At 34.6% G+C, this 20,962-nt stretch overlaps 3 protein-coding genes across 4 annotated transcripts; 1 reads left to right on the forward strand and 2 right to left on the reverse strand.

Annotated features, from left to right (window-relative positions):
- LOC100242569 (WAT1-related protein At5g07050) lies at window positions 1–2,637 on the forward strand. The gene is made up of 7 exons (XM_019219781.2): window positions 1–313; window positions 636–698; window positions 796–912; window positions 1,010–1,241; window positions 1,515–1,673; window positions 1,764–1,915; window positions 2,047–2,637. Exons 1-7 carry the CDS (start codon window positions 108–110, stop codon window positions 2,222–2,224), a joined length of 1,107 nt encoding a protein of 368 aa, XP_019075326.1. The 5' UTR covers window positions 1–107; the 3' UTR covers window positions 2,225–2,637.
- A 1,963-nt stretch (window positions 2,638–4,600) lies between these two features.
- On the reverse strand, window positions 4,601–11,422 carry LOC100264856 (transcription factor bHLH104). Of its 2 annotated transcripts, none has more exons than XM_010651763.3 (5): window positions 11,171–11,422; window positions 10,837–10,905; window positions 9,107–9,184; window positions 8,046–8,208; window positions 4,601–5,139 (listed from the first exon to the last, which is right to left on the reverse strand). In XM_010651763.3, the coding sequence occupies exons 1-5, from the start codon at window positions 11,260–11,262 to the stop codon at window positions 4,888–4,890; spliced, it is 654 nt and encodes a 217-aa protein (XP_010650065.1). In that variant the 5' UTR covers window positions 11,263–11,422; the 3' UTR covers window positions 4,601–4,887. The 2 variants fall into 2 exon arrangements, with proteins under 2 accessions (XP_010650065.1, XP_002280987.2); XM_002280951.5 differs by having other exon boundaries at window positions 11,165–11,417.
- Window positions 11,423–12,657: 1,235 nt separating this feature from the next.
- Window positions 12,658–18,270, reverse strand: LOC100256297 (electron transfer flavoprotein subunit beta, mitochondrial). The gene is made up of 5 exons (XM_002284716.4): window positions 18,062–18,270; window positions 17,696–17,980; window positions 17,485–17,565; window positions 15,160–15,254; window positions 12,658–13,032 (listed from the first exon to the last, which is right to left on the reverse strand). The coding sequence occupies exons 1-5, from the start codon at window positions 18,128–18,130 to the stop codon at window positions 12,807–12,809; spliced, it is 756 nt and encodes a 251-aa protein (XP_002284752.1). The 5' UTR covers window positions 18,131–18,270; the 3' UTR covers window positions 12,658–12,806.
- Window positions 18,271–20,962: the final 2,692 nt, after the last annotated feature.

The following is a 20,962-nucleotide window of genomic DNA, read 5'->3' on the forward strand; positions in this document are numbered from 1 at the left end:
TAGAATCAAAACCCAACTTCTCCACCTTGTATCTATATCTACTGATTCATTTTCTGCTCTTTCAGCTTGTGAAGTGAGAAGACGAGAAAGCAGTGAAGAGGGAGCTTATGGCAAAGGAGGGAAGTAAACTTAGCAGCATTTACAGGAGGTTCAAGCCCCACCTCCTCATGGCTTTGGCTCAGTTTGGCTACACTTTTTTATATTTCATAACAGAAGCTTCCTTCAATCATGGGATGAACCCTCATGTCTACATAACCTATCGACATATTGTGGGTGGTTTGGTGACGTTTCCTTTTGCCTATTTTCTCGAAAGGTACATTAATATCTATCTCTATGTATATGAATGAACTGTGCTTACTGTGAAAGTAACTGTGTTTGAGTGGTTGTTTCTATATATGCCCACATTTATATAGTAAGGCTTAACATAGAAGACTGAAGAGTAACCATTTATATTTAGTAAACACACATATGCATGACTGTAGGTAGTCCCATAAATTTCAGTTTTGCCTGCCATTCACGAGTGAATTGATTCTCTTCACCATATATAATGGTTTAACAACTACTAGGTGTAGCTCACTATCTCAGATATTAGATCTTCACAGGAGTTGATTAATCAGTTAAATTCTTTCATGCAGAAAAGTGAGGCCAAAGTTGACATTAGCTCTGTTTGTGGAGCTTTTTATTCTCTCCCTCCTGGGGTAAGAACACATAAAAATTATGCCTTTGATTCTCTGAACGACAGTACAGTACTACAGGGCAAAGAAGGCTGATCAGTCTCTTGTTTGGTGGTTACAGGGTGGGTTTGAGTCTCAACATGTATTTTGCAAGCTTGAGATACACTTCTCCAACCTTCATTGCATCTGTGGTCAACACCATAGCTTCTCTGACTTTTATAATTGCTGTTGTGCTCAGGTCAGTGTCCTTAGTCCACCTAAGAATTTATTTGAAAAGACTGGCTGTTTTCATCAGCTCATTAATTAGTTTTCTTATTAAAATCAACTTCATTCAGGATGGAAGTTCTGGATTTTCGAAATCCCCGTGGGATAGCAAAAGTTCTTGGAACCTTGGTCTCCTTGGCTGGTGTCATGACTATGACATTGTACAAGGGACCTATCATGAAAAGCCTTTGGGATCCTCTTATCCATATTCAGGGAAACACAACTATCCATGAGAACTGGTTGAAAGGTTCGATCCTGACTGTAGCAAGCTGCGTAACATGGTCCATCTGGTATATTATGCAGGTATTTAACCTAAACTCCAAACTACTGAAGTTTCGAAGCAGTTCAGTACTAGCTAAGTTTTTGACAGACTACTATAGCCAACTGAATCCCTGAAAGAGATCACGGCCACCACTCATAAATGATAAGCCATGAGTTTAAGTACCACTACTATTAATGAACTTTGCAACTCTTTGCTTCCAACCGAAAAAAGAAATAGTATTTTTCTAATAAACAGATATAAATTGTATCAAGATATTCTATATATAGGTAAATAACGACTCCTAAAAATTGCAGGCAATTACACTGAAAAGATATCCTGCACAACTGTCTCTGACTACATGGATGAGCTTTATTGGGGCAGCACAATCAGCTGTTTTCACAGTGTGTGTGGAACACAGTAGAGCGGCTTGGACCATTGGCTTCAACATTGATCTGTGGTCCACCGTATATGCTGTAAGTTTAGGGTTTCCAATAGTCTAATACCCTGTTCCAACTTAAAATTTAGATTTTTACTGAATTCTATTCATGGATCATTCATGGCAGGGTGTAGTATGCTCCGGTTTAATAATCTTCGTTCAACTATGGTGCACAGAAGAAAAAGGACCTGTTTTTGTAACCATGTTTAATCCCCTTTCAACAGTATTAGTAGCAGTTTTAGCATATTTCGTCCTTGGAGAAAAACTTTACATGGGAAGGTAATTAAGACTCATATTGTTTCTACGCTTGAGCACATCACCCACATTATAATCCTCACCATAGTTGTAGTTTGAGTCTATATATATGCAGTGGTTTCTGAACTCCAAAAGTTCATCTTTGGCTTCTTCAGCATACTAGGGGGAGCAATTGTCATAGTTGGATTATACTTGCTGTTGTGGGGTAAAGAAGGTGACCAAGAAGCTCAGGTCAAGTCACAAGAGGAATCTTATTCGGCCCGTGATTTGCAAGGGGGCCACAAGACACAAATAATTACCTCAGCTGAGGAGTTACAAAGAGCAGAACCTTAGAGATTTAATAATTAATTCCTTAGATAAGCACAGCAAAGGGGATCATTATGATGAAGACCAATAAAATCCCAGAAGAAAGTCAAAAGAAAACGAAAGGGGCAAACACAAGAGAAATGAACTTTGTTTCTTGATCACCTCAATCATTTTCGGTACAAGCTTCTGTGAATTAATGCTATTTTTTACACCATGATACAGAGGACTCCATCAAGCTCAGCTTCTAAGTTGACGGAGAGGTTCTGATTGTATTTCTCTAATCACGAAATAGTGTGTCCTTGTGTTACTAGCTTATTCAGCAAATGAAGCAAGATGATTGAATAAAAAAGAAATGCATGTTTTAGATTCACCAAATTGTCCCAAGTTGCCAACCGGTTTATGTTCCTTTCTATAAAAAAAATGTTGCATAAATATCTTTACGAATATTTTAGGTCATGAGGAAAATATGTTATAAAATAGAGATGAATTTGTGAAAACTACATGCGATAAATAAATATGCAAGAAAGAATAAAAGACATCCAATAGGGAGCTCATACAAAAAGTGAGGACATATAAAATGTTTCAAAACTCATGCATTGTATTTAGTTTTTATTATCTGTAATATTCTTTATAGTACAATGAGATGATCTTTTTTATCTTTGAATGTGGGCATAGTTGGCTTAGCTACATTAAAACTCGTGTATCTTTGTGTATGTATTATTTTATCTTTATATGCCTATGCTAACACTTCAACATTAAAAGTTTCCACTAGCATAACATTCATTAACATGTGCAATACTTTATGGATAATCACTATAGTTACATGTACATTATGAGTCTTACTATTAATCCCTTGGCATGGATCATGCGACACTAAGGGGTCTCATGGATGGGTACCTTGCAACCATGAGGGAAGCCCTAAAGGAAGGTACAAGGTGGTCAAGGGTTTGTGACATTAGATATGCAAAGGGCTTCAGAACTTGGATGGGTACAACAAAGAGTTGCACACAAAGAGGAGCAAGCACAGTTGTACACATGAGGAGCAAGCACGGTCGAGCACATGCAACAACCATGCTCATGCACGCGGACTTGGGTGATGTTTCCTCTAGAAACTTCCATGGATCACGCGCACCCACAAGCCATGTGCACAAGAATAGGAGGCTTTCTAGGAAAATTAATTAGTGGATTTTTGGAATTATTAAATGGGTCCATTATTCCCCTTCATGCATGGGTGATGTTTCCTCTAGAAACTTCCAAAACAGCCCAAAATGCTCTTTAATGAGAGGGGGTAGGTGACTCAAGGTAAGGCATGGTGACTTAAGTGTGGCCACACCAAGGAAGCCTCAATGCAAGGCCTTTGACACAAGCAAGGCTCATGAGGCAAGCCCTATTGGCACCCATACATACATGGGGCTCCATGAATGTAACAAACCTCCAACATGAAAGGCACCCATTGTATGAGGCTTTCACAATCTTCTCAACTCATGCAATGACGTTTAGAACGATGGAACAATTTGCATTTCTGAAAATCATTTTTTTCTTCGAACCTCCCTTTGTAGAAAGCAAATCATGCTGAAAAGGTGATAGCAAGAGTCTTTTTACAATGTACTCATTTTTCCTTGATAAATAGTGCAAGGTTGTGTTGGATTTAAAAATAACAAGGGAAAGAAGAGAAAATTTGGAGAGACATCAATTTCTGGGAGGTGATTACGATGGAAAAATAGATAAGAGTAGAAAATGGAGCTTTGTACACTTGGATCATGATAAAACTTTTTATGTTTTCCTTATAAATACAAGTAGGAAAACTTGTAAAATGGTGAGCTTTTTCACTTGTCTTCTTTAATTTCCTTCTGTCATTGCCTATCTAAAGTCCCATCCATAAAGATTGTCACACCATACAACCAGTTTTCCTTGTGCAATGTTTAGCTAATCATTCAGCCAGGCAACCACGTTAAATGTATTTAGCACAAGTGAATGATGATAATTAAGTGGCGGTCCCTTCAATTATAGGTCTGCTACTATAATTGAAAAGAACAATCATGAATAAGAAAAAGAGAAGCGTTCCCTAGTTCTGAAAACACCATCATTTAAGACAGATGCTTGCATCCGCAAATGCTAAGATGAATTTTCATCCACAGAGAATCCATGCAAAACATTACGTCTCCAAAAATCTGCCGTCAAACACTATTTTTTAGGCATAGCGAGGGAGCCCCAAAACAGAGTATTGAAACTCTGAAATAGAAAGAACACTGTTGTAGTTGCACCAACTTAATATATTCTTTTGCATTCCATTTACCTATCATCAAGTTTCCTAGTAGCCTAATCTTGATTTTTCTTCCAAGGAGTTCAGCTACTTCCACACATCTCAAGCTTGTCTCAGAAATAAAAGTCTCTGCCTTTACATTTTGAACCCAGAAACAGTACGATACTATTTAAAATTTCTTAGATAAAGATAAGTCCAATGTACATTTAAAATCAGAAATTGTACGGTTCAAAAAAATTATTGAAGCAAATAGATAGCATCCAACGACATGCCTTGCCAAACTCTGCCATTTATTTACTACTAATTTAACCTAAAGATCAGGCAAAATAGAGGAGCAGTAATATTTACATGTAGAAATGAGCAACAAGACTGTTAGATGATTGTAGAATAAAGCATCAGGAAATTATCATTACTCTTTTAAAAATTACTATGCTGCAGGTGGCCTCAGCTCATGATCATGGGAAGTATCAAGAGCAGATGAAGGTATATATTGCCACATTGGAAACAAGCCATAGCTCGGGAAAACAGCCGACTTATTTGCCCCAGTATGATGTGTTGCTGCAGGGTAGGTAGGCCAAAACCCTGCAGCTGGAGCAGAAATTGCTTTCATCTGCTGCTCTATCCTTTCTTTATCCGCCTTTAGCAAGAGTTTCTCTTCACGAAGTTCATTCTTCTCTGCCTGTAGGAAATAAAAAATTAATAGCTAGTAACAGAAAGCTCTCAAGTAACGTCAATCTCAGAAATAACTGAAGATTTCATTTGCTCTTTCTGTGAGCTTGTGTGGGTTGGGTGAAGGGGGTGTGTGGGAGAGCTGTGTGGCGAGAGAAGTGTTCAAGGATTTGAAGACATGCTGTGGTTTCAATACAAAGGGAAAGAAAAGAAATAAGAAAAATGCATTTCCTTGAACCAAGAAGAATGGACCAAACCCCAGAAAAAGATGTAAAAGAGGCAAAACAGTAAATTAATCCCATCCAGGGGCTTCCAGTGCAGTACTCTATACTAACCCAACATACTTCGGTACCCGTCTAATCAATCATGCATAGTTTGGTGGGGCTGTGCCAAGTTTGCCAGCAGTATTAAAAGATTGTAGTTCATCAACACCCTTGACAAAAACAATAGAAGTTTTTTGTTCAGAATTGACACATCAAGTAACCATCTTCTTACTCATCTAAATATAACAAATAAAATATTAAAATCAATATGTCATTCACCACCTTCTCCTGAGAAACATGGTTTCCATATACGCCTACCAAATTTCTAGAAAACATCTTCATATCATGTGTCGCCTCCCCAAAAGAAACATGGTTTCTATATATATGTGCTTTACTGGTTTTTAGATAATATCTTCAGAAGATTTATAGTAATACATCCCATTTCCAAGAAAAGACAATCCTCCCACTAGGTTCTGCAACCAGTTTAAGCACCTCTTTATTCTAGTTGCACATTGGATTTCTTGATCAGCATTTTTCTTCTGAAGTTAGAAGACTAGTCAGTATTTAAGCGTGCAAGAGCCTCTAGCTGTGCAGAAGGTTTGAAAATGCTGGAAGAAACCTGCTAATACCAGGAAATATGCAAAGCAGCTTCCCAGCAACGTTGTAGAGAAAAGTGTGATGCATGATACTTACATCAGTTTACCCAAAACTGTTCCATAGGCCACATTTTAGTACACCTTATCCCCCTTCAACCTTCAAATTTCATATTTTACAGGAATCTTAACTGCTCAGAGGCCTAATAAACCGGTGTTGTACAGCACATCATTAACTCGTTATTTCTATGAGATGCACACACTAGTGTCAAAAATACCACCCTCATCACCCCTATAGTTTAGTAACAACTAACAATGACATCGCAATAACATGCATCCATTAATCTGATGTCATGTTAGAACAATAAATCAATGCTGGATTACCGAACTTACCAAAGAATGCCCTAAGAGACTATTTAAGCCATAAATGGCCTTCTATAGCTTGCAGACCTCATCAAACTGCACTTGTGAGACATGCTGAGAAGAAGGTTGCTCCATGTGAATTTCTTCCTAGACATCACCATGAAGAACTGGATCCAACCCATAGGAGGATTATAATTTGGAAACTATGAGAGACAAACACATATGAAAAATGTCAAACTGGTTGAGAACCCAAAAACAAATTGAATGGGAGAACATCGGTGGGTCAGTGACAGAGCCAGACCCTATGATTTCATACAGTTAATACGATTACAGATACTACCTGTATAAATGCTAAAGTCAGTTACACTTATATAGATCCCTTCCTTCCACTCAGCTGATCAAATCAAACAGGAAAACTTAAGAAAGCAAAGATGAAGATGAAGATTGACATTTGGGAAAAAGGAGAGCAACATAAGTTGTATCACTTTCATGTTGTTGCAGTATTACTGGGAAAAAGCTTCTTTATTTCTTCTAGTCTTTTCTTTTTTGTTTTTTTTTTTTTTTTTTGGTTGGGCAGTATCACACAAAACCAGACCCAGAATCTCTTGTGGACTGCCTCTTGAACCAGTCCTCAAGATGCCTAGAGAGTAAAACAATAAATCCTTTAACATTCCCAAGAAAGGCAAGTAATGACACACACTACCAAATGAGACTGTAAAGTAAATGGACGGTTGAAAATTAAATAATACATGCATTTTGACCATACAAATTTTGTAGACACACGGTTAATTAACCAACAATTTGCACTGTGAATTTAACAGACCTTACATCCATCTTATAACTACAATGTTAATTGCAATGACTTGATGATATATCATACTAAATCAAGTGTCCTATGCAGCATATGAAGCAAAACGGATGCTTGGACCCAGGTCCCAGGGTCACATAAAACCACAAAGTGAATGGATATAACTCCACAATAAATCAACTGTCTTATAACACTAATTTGGGATGAGAAATTGAATCAAATCCAAAATTCTAGTATCAACGAGCAGGCATCTTAATCAATAATATAGGAATACTAAATAAATCTAGGTGTCTACCCATCCCTTTTAACCTCCCTTACCTATTCTAGCACAACCAGTTTATACCAAGCCCTCACCAGCACCAATGACCTCCTTTGGACAGGACAAAACAATCTTAATTGATTCCACACCATCTTATCATAAATTGTGGCCAGGATAATGTGAAGGATACACATCTTAGCAATCTGATCTACCAATGCTTTTATACAACCACCTTGGTTCCCACTTCAATGATACCTTATAAGTTGTTTTCCACCCAACATCTATTAGCCAACCAATTTTCTCCACATCAACAACAATGTTCCTTTTGCAGCAAATCAATAAATTGCAATTCTCACAAGTCAGAACAAAGGGGACACTTTTAATGATGATTTTAAGCCAGGAAACCTACTGCAAATTATTCTAGTGATATTCAAATTGAACAAACAAATAACAAGAAGTGTACAAAGTCAGAGAAGCTCCAATGAAGCAAGTCAAAGCATGGTAGCTAAGTGATTATTGAAGAAGATAAATTGTCTTCAAAACATTAAGCAGTAAGAAATGCCAAACACAGCACAAGTTAGCAAGAGTCAATCCACACATAATATCGCACAAATGCCTTGTCAATCTAACCTTTAAACTTCTTATCTCTTCTTGTAGCTTTTCATTTGCATCTTCAAGATCCTTAGCTTCATTTCTCAGCTGGTTCAGTACTCGGATGGCATCCCCAAGTATGGCCAATTTGTCAGTTTTGGCAGATTTACCAGGTTCTAAAATGGAACTCAAGTCTAGAAACCTAAATCGGACAAACAAGATTTTTCCTTTGAGACACCATCCATCACCTTATAGATTGATCAATGGATAGATACACAAAAAGACATAGAGAGCACATAAGAAATCTGTACAAGTATCAAACTACAAGAAATCAATAAAAGATTTGGACTACTCAAATGGTCACATTTCCCGATGACAGATAACATACGCAATGATGATGAATCCCATACCATTAAAGATTGTGTTTTTTGAAATAATTTTTTGATAGGTAAGCAACTTATCAAAAACACCAAACAGGCTATAAACCAGTACATGTGATATGTGTTAGGCACACAAAGGAAAGGAAAAGGAAGAAGAGAGGAAGACACCCTCCCTTAGTTATACAGCAGAAGCAATAAATAGAATCCAAAATTGATGTATCATCAGCATATTTCACAGACAAAAAAAAATAACAAGCTTAAGAAGCATTTCCTTCAGCTCAAAATTGGAGGTTCCTCATCCCAAACATGTTCCCTATTTCTCTCTCCATATGAACCACATAACACATGAGGGTACAAATCTCCAAAACTTCCACCCTCCCTCCCCAGCTTCCTCCCACACCTACAATTACCATTCTGGCCTTTGTGAAATGCATCATCTGCTCCAAAGAGCGTAAATGAAGGTTCACAATTCTTGCTATACTACAATAAACAAAGAGATGATTGCAAGCATCATATTCTTTTTACCTTACATAACTCCTGCAACAGATTAAAGGCACGTAGCTGGGAAGTGAAAGACCGTTATTTTTTTAACCTTAGACAAAATTAATCTGATCTAATATGCCTCACCTATTCTTGAACAAATGCAGTTGCACATCAGTCAAATAAAACCATGACATCAAAAAAAAAAAAAAAAGGAATCTGATCCAACAAAACACATGCCTGTCATTCAATCTTTCCCTTCGCAATTTCTCACGGCAAGCTTTGGTTCCAGGCCTGGTGGATGAATCATTGCGTCCCCTACAAATAGTCAACATGAAATTATCATGAAAATCTAATTACAAAATGAAAAATATGGATCAAGTTATTCTACCAGAAAGACTTATAAAATGATAAACAAGGAACCAGCTCATTTGATAGTTTTCTATCTTTTTTCAACTCATAGTGTAAAACGGTCATGCAAATGAAAGCATTCATAAAGAATATCACACTTCTATTCTAGCAAGATTAAAATAAAAAAATAAAAAATAAAAAATAAAATAAAAAGATTGCTATGATGGAGACAACTGACAGCCACCTTTACAAGTTTACAAGGAGTAAAGGAATGGGCTTTAAGGCCAATCTTTAATTTGGCATTCTCTAGATGACATTGAGCTTACTTGCGATCTTATATAGTTCAACATGGACTCAGCCTAGAAGTACTTTCCAGAAATCAGATAATGGGCTTCATCAATGGTCTTAAGTTCTTACTTTCAGTCGTTTATGTTGTCATTTTCCAAGAGTCTTTTAATATGGTCAAGTAGTCATTCAAAGTCTCTGATATTTTCAATCTTCATTGCTACTGTGTGAGTATTTCTAAGAAGTTATAACTCTTTAGAGAAGTTCTATATAGTATTTGATAAAATCAATGAATGAATGATAAAAATTTCCAACACCATTAGTAATAAATGATACCACCATTAGCAAGCACCTATTATACATTTATTTTTTAGAAATTTAGAAAAAACATTAAAATAAAAAACCATGAGAAGAACAACTTGAATCAACTCAATGACTGGACAAGTGCAACAATGTTTAGAACATGAGAGCTCCACATGTTCAAAATATATATCCCATATAGGTAATGCTAAATAGCACAATTTTCCCTTTTCTACTTTCACCAGTTACATGGAGAATAAGAGCTTTAAAGAACATATTAAGAGGACACTTATTCCCTAAAACTTGCTCTTTTGATTGTCTCATTTAAAGTAAGGTAAGAACATTGAAAAACAAATTTGTGACACTATCCAACAATTCATGGAGCAATGTTATATAGATACCAGTATGAGCATCAAATTTTCCATGAGCCCTTAGATTCAACACCAGAAGAACCTTAGGATTTGACTATGAGGCAGAATATTTAAAAAATGTTTTACAACGCAAGTACATTTAGAGAATGTTTGGCCTTCAATGTGTTACATCTTCTTACCCATCTACATCTGAGATCACAGAATTCAAAAACTTAACAGTGTAAAGGTTATGGGGTTGTTAAGCATATAATTACAAACTACAGTCTAGAAGTGTAAACTTCACCAACTCATGGATGCAACAATCATCATCCTTAAACCCTCATGCGAACCAAATACACTTATCCAACCATGTTCAATATCAATCCCTCAATATTCTATAAAATCCCGAAATATAAATAGCAATTCATATTAATTGCATAATTCTCTGACCACATACACCATTGAATTCAATCCCAAAGGCAAGAAAATAAAAAGACAACAAGGGGAAGAAACACATTGCTACATGATGTTACTCAATCCCGATAGCATAGTTTTCCCACATTTAAAAAAAAAAAAAAAAAAAAAAAAAAAAAAAAAAAAAGCTCGCATATTATTCAAATCATACAGTTCAGCATTGATAAGAGATTTCATTCCAGCATATTGCACATTAGAGTTACAAATTACCTCTTCTGTCTGCCTTCATTTTCTTGCGACGCAGCACAAATACGCGAAAGATCAATATCGACACCAGCACTGAAATAGAACAAGCATACCAATCACATTAACACGCCGATCTAAAGTATCCTCATTTCAATTTCACGATTAAAACAATTTCAAACAACTTTAGGTCAAAATGACTCGGACCGATATTCTAATTATCCGAGGTGAAGCTGAGTCGCCAAGACAACAATTAACTATCAAACTTATAAAATCAATCACACAATTATGTTTCGCCAAGCCGCTGATTGGCTGCCGAGAAAGCAAAAGAAAGGAAGAGAAAATTTAAACATACAGGTACCCGTCGTTTATCCAAGAGAGATCGTTGGATGTGACGTCGTCTATCAATTTATGATTAAGAAAATCCCAAGTATCATCGTCGAAGGAATCCATGGATTTGGGATAGGCAACAGGAATCCAGCACCTAGTTTGGAGGGGGAGATGGATATTTTGAAAGAAAATTGCCCAGCAAAGGCCCTAAAGTGGCACCACGTGGAACACGTTTGAATAAGTATGACGGCGAGTTGCCGCTTCCTGTTTTGACCAACACGTGTGTCTGCACCTACTCCTTTCCCACGCGCCTCTGTCGTCGTCGATTCGGGTCCGGTGACCCTCTCAATTTTAATTAACTGGAAAATACGCGATTTACTGATTTGAGTGATTTCCATTTTTATTTTTGAAAAATAAAAATTAGGATAAAAAATAAGTTTCGACTTTATCTTTTTTATTTATTTAAAAATAAATAAAATAAAAATTTTGGAAAAGGCTTGATGTTTTATTTTTCAAAATTTCTTGAGACAATTAAAAATTATCTTTTGTAAATAAAAAAGAATAAAATTATATCTTATATTGGGTATAAAAGGGATACATATATTATAAATATGAAATACATGGAAAAGTAGGTTTTTATTCACTAATTTAAAAAAATATAGAAAAATAACCTAAATTTTTATTAATCATATTTATCTTTACCTATTTAAAAAAATTTTAAAATACATGTATTTTTATAATTTAAATAATTTTTTCTTAAAATGATCATTTGACATATTTATAACACTAATTAACAACTTTTTATTGTGAGAAATGATTTAAGATTAATAAAATAAGAAATTCAAAAAATTAAAACTATAATACTTTAATACGAAAAATACAGCATAAAATATTAATTTTTACTTCATTAAAACACTTTGATAAAAAATATGAATATCAAAAAAGAGTTGGAAATAGAATGAGTAAATATTTTTATTTTAAAATTTTTAAGTTTTTTTGTTTTTAATTATATTTAATTTTAATTGTATTTTTAATTTTAAAATTTTGTAAAAAAAAATTATTTAATTTTATTAAATAAAATGAGAAATTGAAAAGATTTATATAATATATGATATAAAATCATTATTAATTAGAAGATTAAAAAGATTATATTTATCACTTATGAATTTTGAAAAAAAAAATCCACAAATCTCATATTATATAATAAAAAATTTATAATATATTTATCAGTCAAACACCTTTATTAAATTAAAATAATAAATTAATTTTAAATAATTTTATTTAAAGTAAAATGATATTTCAAGAAATAACTATTTAAATTATGAAAAACTACGTTTATTTTTAAATGGGTGGAGATAAAACTAATTTTTTTTAAAAAAAATTAAAGTTATTTTTCCTATATTTTATCAAATTAAGGAATTAAAACCCACTTTTCCTAGTAAATATTAGGATAAAGAAATATTTATAGACATCAATTTCATTCATTGTTTTGAATGAAATTGGATATGGGAAATTCGATAACAGGCTAAAATGAAAATTTTATTAAACCAGGATTTCCATCAGTTGTATACATGGATTTCTGTGTCAATTTATAGTTTCGAAACAGAATCATTTGATGAGAAGCGGTCAGCAGAGAGGACTTCCAGCCAAAAAAAGTTGAAACATAATCAAATGACATGAGCTTCATTCTTAAGCTGGTCGATCAGCTCATCCACGGAAGAAACAATAACTCCTGCTTTTCTCTTGGGAGGCTCAGTGACCTGAACAACCTCCAAATCGGATTTGATATCTACATTCAATTCCTGTGGAGTGAACTTCTTTATTACCTTCGATTTTGCTTTCATAATGTTGGGGAGTGTTGCATACCGAGGCTGGTTCAGTCTCAAATCAGTGCTGCATGAGGTACAAAATATCAGGTCAAGTAATGAGATGAAACACAGAGCCAAGTTGCATTTATGCTAGCCTATGGCAAATAATTGCAGTCAGCTTTCTGATAATAGCTTTGTTCATCTGAGAAACACTTCCTATTCATGTGTTATCAGCATTTCCACATGTTGCCTACTGCCATTGGGCAAAAGCTTGGATGAAAAAGAAGCATGTTTTTGTCTTAATTCTCTTAAGCAGAATCAAGGAATAGGGTTTTTGAGCAGAACTTCATGTTACGAGTAGATCCTTCCATCATTTGAGCACTAGCTAGCTAGGAATTCTTACAAGTACAGAATATAAAGCTTGTAATGACCATGAATGGGCTGCAAAGAACACATGAATAACTTCAAGAGTTCAAAACAGACAACAAATTTTGCCCATAGCATATATTTTTATACAGAAAAATCAGTTGCATACTCTTAAATGGTCAATTAAAGCTCATCAACCAAATCTGAAGCGTCACAATTTAACATTTGCTTAAGCCCACATGACTTGCATCAGGTACTCAGTCAATAACCACAATAATCCCACTAGGACCTCCTCCTCTGTTCATCATTGAAGACCTTGGAATTAGGGGACATCATTTACATGGAATTAGGGGAATTAGAAGACCTTGGAATTAGGCAATAAGCTCATATGCTCTCACACTTCCCAAAGACAGTCCTCATAGATGGGCAATCCTCATCTTAAAAGCACATCAATCCCTATTACATTTGGTTTCTAACTTTATCATATGCAAACAATATGAGACCTTTGACGCTACTGAAATATTAATCTAGACAGACATTCATTAACTACATTTTTCCCTGTTATACAGAGTAGTGAAAGGTTCTAGAAAGTTTTTAAGCCAATACACCACTGCATACACATCGGAATAAAAGTTCTGCTTACAGAAACAACGCTACAATACATCCTATTAAGTCCCATACGATATGAATATTATTAACTATTTTCTGATAACCCAAGAAAGAAAAGACTAGAATAGAATAAATATATTTTAAAGCATATTTTCAAACTGGAAGTTAATTATAATCAGTAACACAATTAAATAATGAATTTAGAGTCACATGTTTCTAAACCAAAAAAGACAAGTTGTTTAATTAATATGAATATAAATTTAAAAATAAAACTTTAAAAATATGATCTATCTATGTTTCAAAGGTTTGTTATAGAGATTTCAGAGATTTCACGCTTTCTTTTATAAGCACAGCCAACCAAAATACATTAACAAACAGTTTTTCCAAGAGAGAAGACGAATAAAAACTTCAAGAAGAAAATTTGTTTAAGTTCAGCATAAGAAAATAATTTGAGTTTAAATCCCCAAATCTACATCATTCTGTACATCACCTAGAATTTTTTTGATAGGTAACCCATTTTCCTTTTATTTATTTTATTTTATTTTATTTCATTGTTAAAACTTGAACTTGGAACCTCCCACATCCAAGCTACAACCCTTTCTCACTTGAGACAAGCATGAAGGAGTATATTTCACCTATAATCCTTAGTTATGTTTGGTTCCTAGAAAGTACCAAGGAAAGAAAAAAAAGGGAAAATGGTTTCTTATGTTTGGATGCTACAGAAAAAGATAAGGGAAAAAATATTGAGGGAAAATGCTATAGAAAAAAGATTTTCCTCCTGATTTTCCTTAAAAAATGATGAGGAAAGTTGGCACAATGTGCATTCCTCACAATTTTACTTCCCTCAATTTTTCAATGCACAACCAAATAAGAGAATTTTTTTAAAATTTCCTCATATTTTTCTTTCCTTCTAATTTCTTTCCCACAAACTTTCCAAAACCAAGCATAGCCTTGATTTTTTGGTCGATGGATCCTAATATTTTTTTCCATGCAAGAAGAACCGATGGATTAGTCTTCTCCATTTATGGTTCCAAAGGTTTAGAATTTCTTTAGCATTTTATTTTGCTTAATTGAAAAGACAGAGAACAATAAAAGTATTTCAAGAGCTTCATCAAAATTTTAAACCACAAAGCTCAATGTAAGACATGATGGCATGTAAGACAGAAAACAAAAACAAAGACAGAAAAACAGTAAATAGCATAAGAAGAACAAATAGAAAACAGAGTGAGACAATTACGTGATTACTGCTGGTAAGTCCAAACATAAAGTTTCAAGACCACCATCCACCTCTCTCTCCACTGTTGCCACCTCTTTCTCCTTGTCCAGCACAACCTACTAGAAAGCAGCAGCCAGGTTGAACAATTATTAAAGGCAAAGAAGAATAACTTTTAAAGAGATCATCTAAATGTTCTATCAACACCAATTGCCAATACATCTCAAATTCTCTAGGGAAAGTGGGGAGAGATACAAAAACATAAGCTATGTTTGGTTCCTAGAAAATTTGAAGGAAAATGTAAGGGAAATAAGATAGAAAGGAAAAGTAGAAGGAAAGACAAAGCAAAGAAAATGCATAGGTTTCTAACTAATTTTAATTATATTTGATTTTATTTCTTATTTTTTTATAGTAAAACAAAACATAAGAAAATAATTTTCCTTAACATTTTTTTTCCTTAATACTTTCCAAGAGCCAAAGGTATCAATGGTTTTATTGATGCACACAACATAATTCTTTCAGGTATGCCCCTTGCAGCTGGAGAACAAAAAGAATATAGGTACAAAATGATTTAAGAAAACAAAGATTACCACCATAGAAAAGCTAAAGTTAAGTTGAATTCTATTGCATACAGAAATCCATGAATCATGACAGAAATCCTAATAATATTTTCCATGAGGAAAAACATCCACATTTATAATACTACTGAAGAACCACAGTAACAGCAATTTTAGGGAAAAAAGGACCACTGGCATATGATGGTACCATAAGAACAATCTCAGCCCAAAAAACCCTTCATAGGGGGGGCAAATTGCTCTAACTCTTGAAATCTACCCAAAGAAGGGAAACTACCTCTTTAATCCATCTTGGTTAGGTACCAGTTCCACAAGGGGCCATGGTCCCCAGATCCTTATTTTTCCTTGTCCACAGTGCTTTTTACATTCGGAGTAATTACAATATCAGAAACAAGAAGAACATAACATCGATTGATGTATTTGGAAGCAAAAAAAAAAGGTTAAAAAAGCTGTCTTAAACCTTTTGGGGTATCTGTTATTTTGCTTTCATCAACTCAATTGATGCTTTTTTCAGCCTTTCCCTCCTTTCATGGCCTTTGATATACTCTATGCATGCCTTGCTGATGCTCTTACCATTCAGCCTAAGGCCACACAACTAGCCTTTCGCAAAGACATGACTCCAGTTTTCAGCTTTCTCATCTTTTCATGGCACACTCGCTAACACTGTCTTCACCCTAAGTGATATGATGTGTCTCACTCATGCAACCAGTATTCACCCAAAGAGATAGATCAGAGAAAATTTCTCTGTGTTAAGTTTCTTTAAAAGCAAACAGAGTCTTTGAGAGTTTCTTGTTATTCCATCTATGACCAAAAGGGTTGAGATTCATGGCCCCTTGCAATGAATTTTCCATTATCATCTTCAAATCTGACATTTAAATCTTGTTTTCTTGTTTTCCTGTTTTTACTCTCAAAATAATCCAAAAACAGTATTTTGGAAACCCTCAATTACTTCAAACGATCAATGAGAGGCAAATTGGAAACCATAATTCACAAGCGCTGGCAAATGGAAATGGACTCTAAAAAGATGTTAGCTGTAAACTAATTGCTTGTTGGCTCTGGTGGCATCCATCATCAAAGAAAAAAGATAAATAAACTGAGACATGGAATTTCACTATCCTTTTTTTCTTATAGGTAAGCGAAGCTTGTATGAAAGGAATAAAGAAAATATATACAACATATACAAAGCAACCAAAATGGAATTTCACCATCCTAGCTGAAAAGTGGCGCACTGTTACCCTACTTGATGTTGTAATAAGCTTTTTCATCCTAAACTAGGGGAAAATGCCACTAGCATGCACCTTACAAGTCTTTCTAAACATTTCTGCATCTCATCATGAGAGTTTTATGGCAGTGAAACCCCATCCCATGCCTCCGTCAGTGAGGATTCTATAACAACAGATTCATATATATCATTCTCTAATCCTTTTCTCTTGTATGTGAATAGAACATAGCTCTGTTTGGATCCAAGAAAGAATGACAGAGGAGACCAAAACACTCAAAACACTGAACATAACTTTAGAAAGTTCAAAGTTATTTTCAGGATTTGCCTTTTATTTCTCCCATTCTCTCTGATATAAAGACAAAACCTAATACTTGTAGAAAGACACATGGTTAAATTTTTGTTGTCAACGCCAACAAATCCATGTAAGGTGATGCTTTTCACTAAGAAGAGACTCTAAGATTAGATTCCCAATGTATAGAGTGTTTGCGCAGTAAACAAATCAATCACTTATCATTTATATAACAGTAGAAGTGTATGGAGAGTGGGACTAACCTTGGAAGCAAAGGTCCCCTGAGGCCAGTTGAGCAACCCGGCAACCATTTGCCCTGTTTGATTGCAATCGTCATCAATGGCCTAGAAAACCCATGCCCACATCAGAAAACAACAATCCACCATAAAAAGAGTCTAGGATTTTCACGGAATCCGCAAATTTATTTTTAAATCGTTACCAAAAACCCTAATCTCTGGGCACGAATTCACAGACCTGTTTGCCCAGAATAAGGAGGCCAGGCTTCTCCACATCGACGAGAGCTTTGAGAAGCTTAGCAACTGAAAGTGGGTACAGAGTGGCGGAAGCTTCGACGTGGATGGCCCTATCGGCGCCCATGGCGAGACCCGTTCTGAGCGTGTCGACGCACTGGCTGGGACCCACACTGACAGCGATAACCTCCGACGCCAGACCCGATTCCTTGATCCTCAGAGCCTCTTCCAAACCTATCTCACAAAAGGGGTTCATCGACATCTTGACGTTGCTGGTCTCCACGCCGCTCTGATCGTGGGTTGGCGATTGTTATTGGATGATGATGAAATTACAGATACTGAATAACTTGAGAGTTTGGATTTGGGTTACCTTGTCGGATTTGACTCTGATCTTGACAGCGTAGTCCACAACACGCTTTATCGCCACCATTATCTTCATCTCGTATATGGGTGGTTATCTTCTCCGGCACAAGGGTATTGGCAAATGACTGATGATGAAGGACGAGGATATTCGCCCGAGCCCTACTGCACGACACCACATCCGCTTATAAAATCTTTTGATACGGATAAGTACAAGGGAAGTGGAAAAAAAGGATTATTAAGAAAAATAAATATATTACCAAAAAAATTATTTAAAATTTTGTTCATGTAGAAAGAACCCGTGAATCAGATCGAAAAAATTATATTAAAACTGCTGTATAGCCGAAAATTGTGTACAGAATTTATTTTAACATTGTATTATTGAATTTTTTATTCAAAAATTGCTTAACGTGAGATAGAAATTAAAAAATCATTAGTAATTTTGTCCGAAAGTTGTTATATTTCATGTGTTTTAAAAATAGATGTAATTTATTCCTATTTGCATTTTTAACGTACATTTAATTAAATAACCCAAAAAGTTATTGAGTTCACATCATCTATGGAGTCTACCTCTCTTTGCTTTTGTTGCTTCCAAAAATACCATACTCCCATATTTTTTTGGTTCTACTCATTTTACTTTATTTTTTTCATTCCATTCATTCCACGTGAAGTCTTCAATCCTAATAACATTTACTATATTACAATTAAGTTTAATTTTTAAAAAACTTAATTAGGGTTAAATTTCCTTTGAGAGAACTTCATTACAATTATTTGAGTTGTACGTTAAGTTTCATTTAAAAATAACTTATTTAAAAAGATGTTAAGCTTCCCCTATTTTATTTATAAAGTTTAATATCTATTTGATTTTATATTTGAAATCCAACTAAAACCTAATAACGAATTGTTGTAAAAAAACTCCAATCAAAATACTAACAAAAATTAAAACATAAAACTCTGATAAAAAATTGTTAAAAAATCCAACAAAAAAACAATCATAAAAAACCCTAATCAAAAACATCATGGAAGTTTAAATGAAATTGCCAAAAAATAAAAAGTATAGAAAACCCTAACAAAAAAACAACACCAAAACACCTGACAAAAAACAATTACAAATTCTAGCACAAAAACCCCCAATTAAAAATATCTATAAAGAAAAACCTAAAAAAAACCAATTATAAAACCTCCAACAAAAAATAAAGAGAAAGATGAAGAATATGAAAAATTTTGAAGAAGAAAGAAACATGAGAGAACTATCATTGATCTTTATTTGTTAATCTTTGTTATATGTTTGAACTTCACTAGAAAATGAGAGAGAGAGCATAAACCTAAAGAGAGAAAGAGCTGAAAATGAGAGGAGAAATGAATCACAATGAGGGGAATGACAATTTGAGGAAATATAGAAGGGTTAAATCATTTGAACTAGGTTAACGTTTTTATTAAAAAAAAAGAGTAATGAAGGTCCTTGTTCTAATTTCAAGAGTATGTCTGTTAATTACCAAATGTGGCAACTCTAAATAAAATCCTTTGTTATCAACTAAAACTAAAAGTCCCATTACATCATATCCAACTTTCATTTGTTATCAACAAAGTAAAACTATATACAACTATTATCACCATCTCTCCTATTTTGATGTTATTTTCTTAGATGAATTTGTAAATCAAAATTTACACCACCCATAAATTTTTTGAGCTTCCTATTTAACACAACTTCAATTTGTTATACTTTGAACATCACAAAGATAAAGTAATCAACATTTTGCTTGGACAAGTTTTTCTTCTCTAAAGTTTAGAGTCCTATTTCACTTCCCGTTTATGGGTTGTTAGTTCATCTAATATCTCACCATCATCCATTCCATGTACTGTGTTTCCGAAATGAGTTGATTCCACATCCTAAATGTCTGTGCAAATTAATAAGGAATGTCGAGTTACCAATTTTCTTAAAAGCTTAATCTTGCAAGATTTGGATTCAAAATGCATATCATGCTCTCTTTAACACCCCTCCCCCCTCTCACATGTAGCCCTATACCCACACGTAGAGAAATAGACTTATAGGAAAATTGGTAGTTTAATATAGTATCAGCACTTGGTTTGGTGGGAGGTCTCCTGTTTGAGTCACCTCTCCACAATTTACATTTCTCCTATTTGTTTAATTTACAGTTCTTCCCTTAATCTGTAATTCTTTGGATATAAATTTTCCCCCTAATTTGTAGTTTTGTGGATATGAATCTCTCTTCCATGTTCAGGTATGGGGCCACACATAAGAGAGGGTGTTAAAGAGCATGATATGCATATTAAACCCAAATCCTATAAGTTAAAACTTTTAGGAAAATTGGTAGTTTAACGCTTTTAGGAAAATTGGTAGTTCAACATGTGTACACCCCATTTTGGGGACTGCTATTGCTCCCACTTCTTTTTGTCAAATGGTGGAGCTTTTTAGGAGCACATGTTGTATTTGGAAAGGCTATTAGAAAATGGCAACATGACTGTTAATGGAAGTAATGATTTTCTAAAAAGGCAACCATGGGAAGACACATAACAAAGATGTTTGGGGAGGAGGGAGAGTGTGCATCAAGACTACTCATGAGGGGTAAGAAACAAAAAAAAAAAAGTGTCGAAGATAACTAAAAAATTGGAGAAACATAAAGGAATAAGGATTTTAGGGCTATGGATGGTGAACAAGAGTGAATTATGGGTGTCTAGGACAGCTAGGAATGGTGAGAGGAGTAGGGAGCTGTAGAAGGTGATGAGCTAGGTAAGATGTATTTTCGAGAAAGAAAAGAACCAAAGAAAGAAGGTGGTGAATTAAGTGAGACACGTCTCAGAGAAGCAGAGAAAGTTGGCTTGAAGCCAAGCAAACTTTTGCTTGAGATGAGCATTGCCTAGTAAGATTGTTTCGATTCATCGATTATTA

The sequence above is a fragment of the Vitis vinifera genome, chromosome 5, assembly GCF_030704535.1.
Source record: "Vitis vinifera cultivar Pinot Noir 40024 chromosome 5, ASM3070453v1".
Taxonomy (NCBI): Eukaryota; Viridiplantae; Streptophyta; class Magnoliopsida; order Vitales; family Vitaceae; genus Vitis; species Vitis vinifera.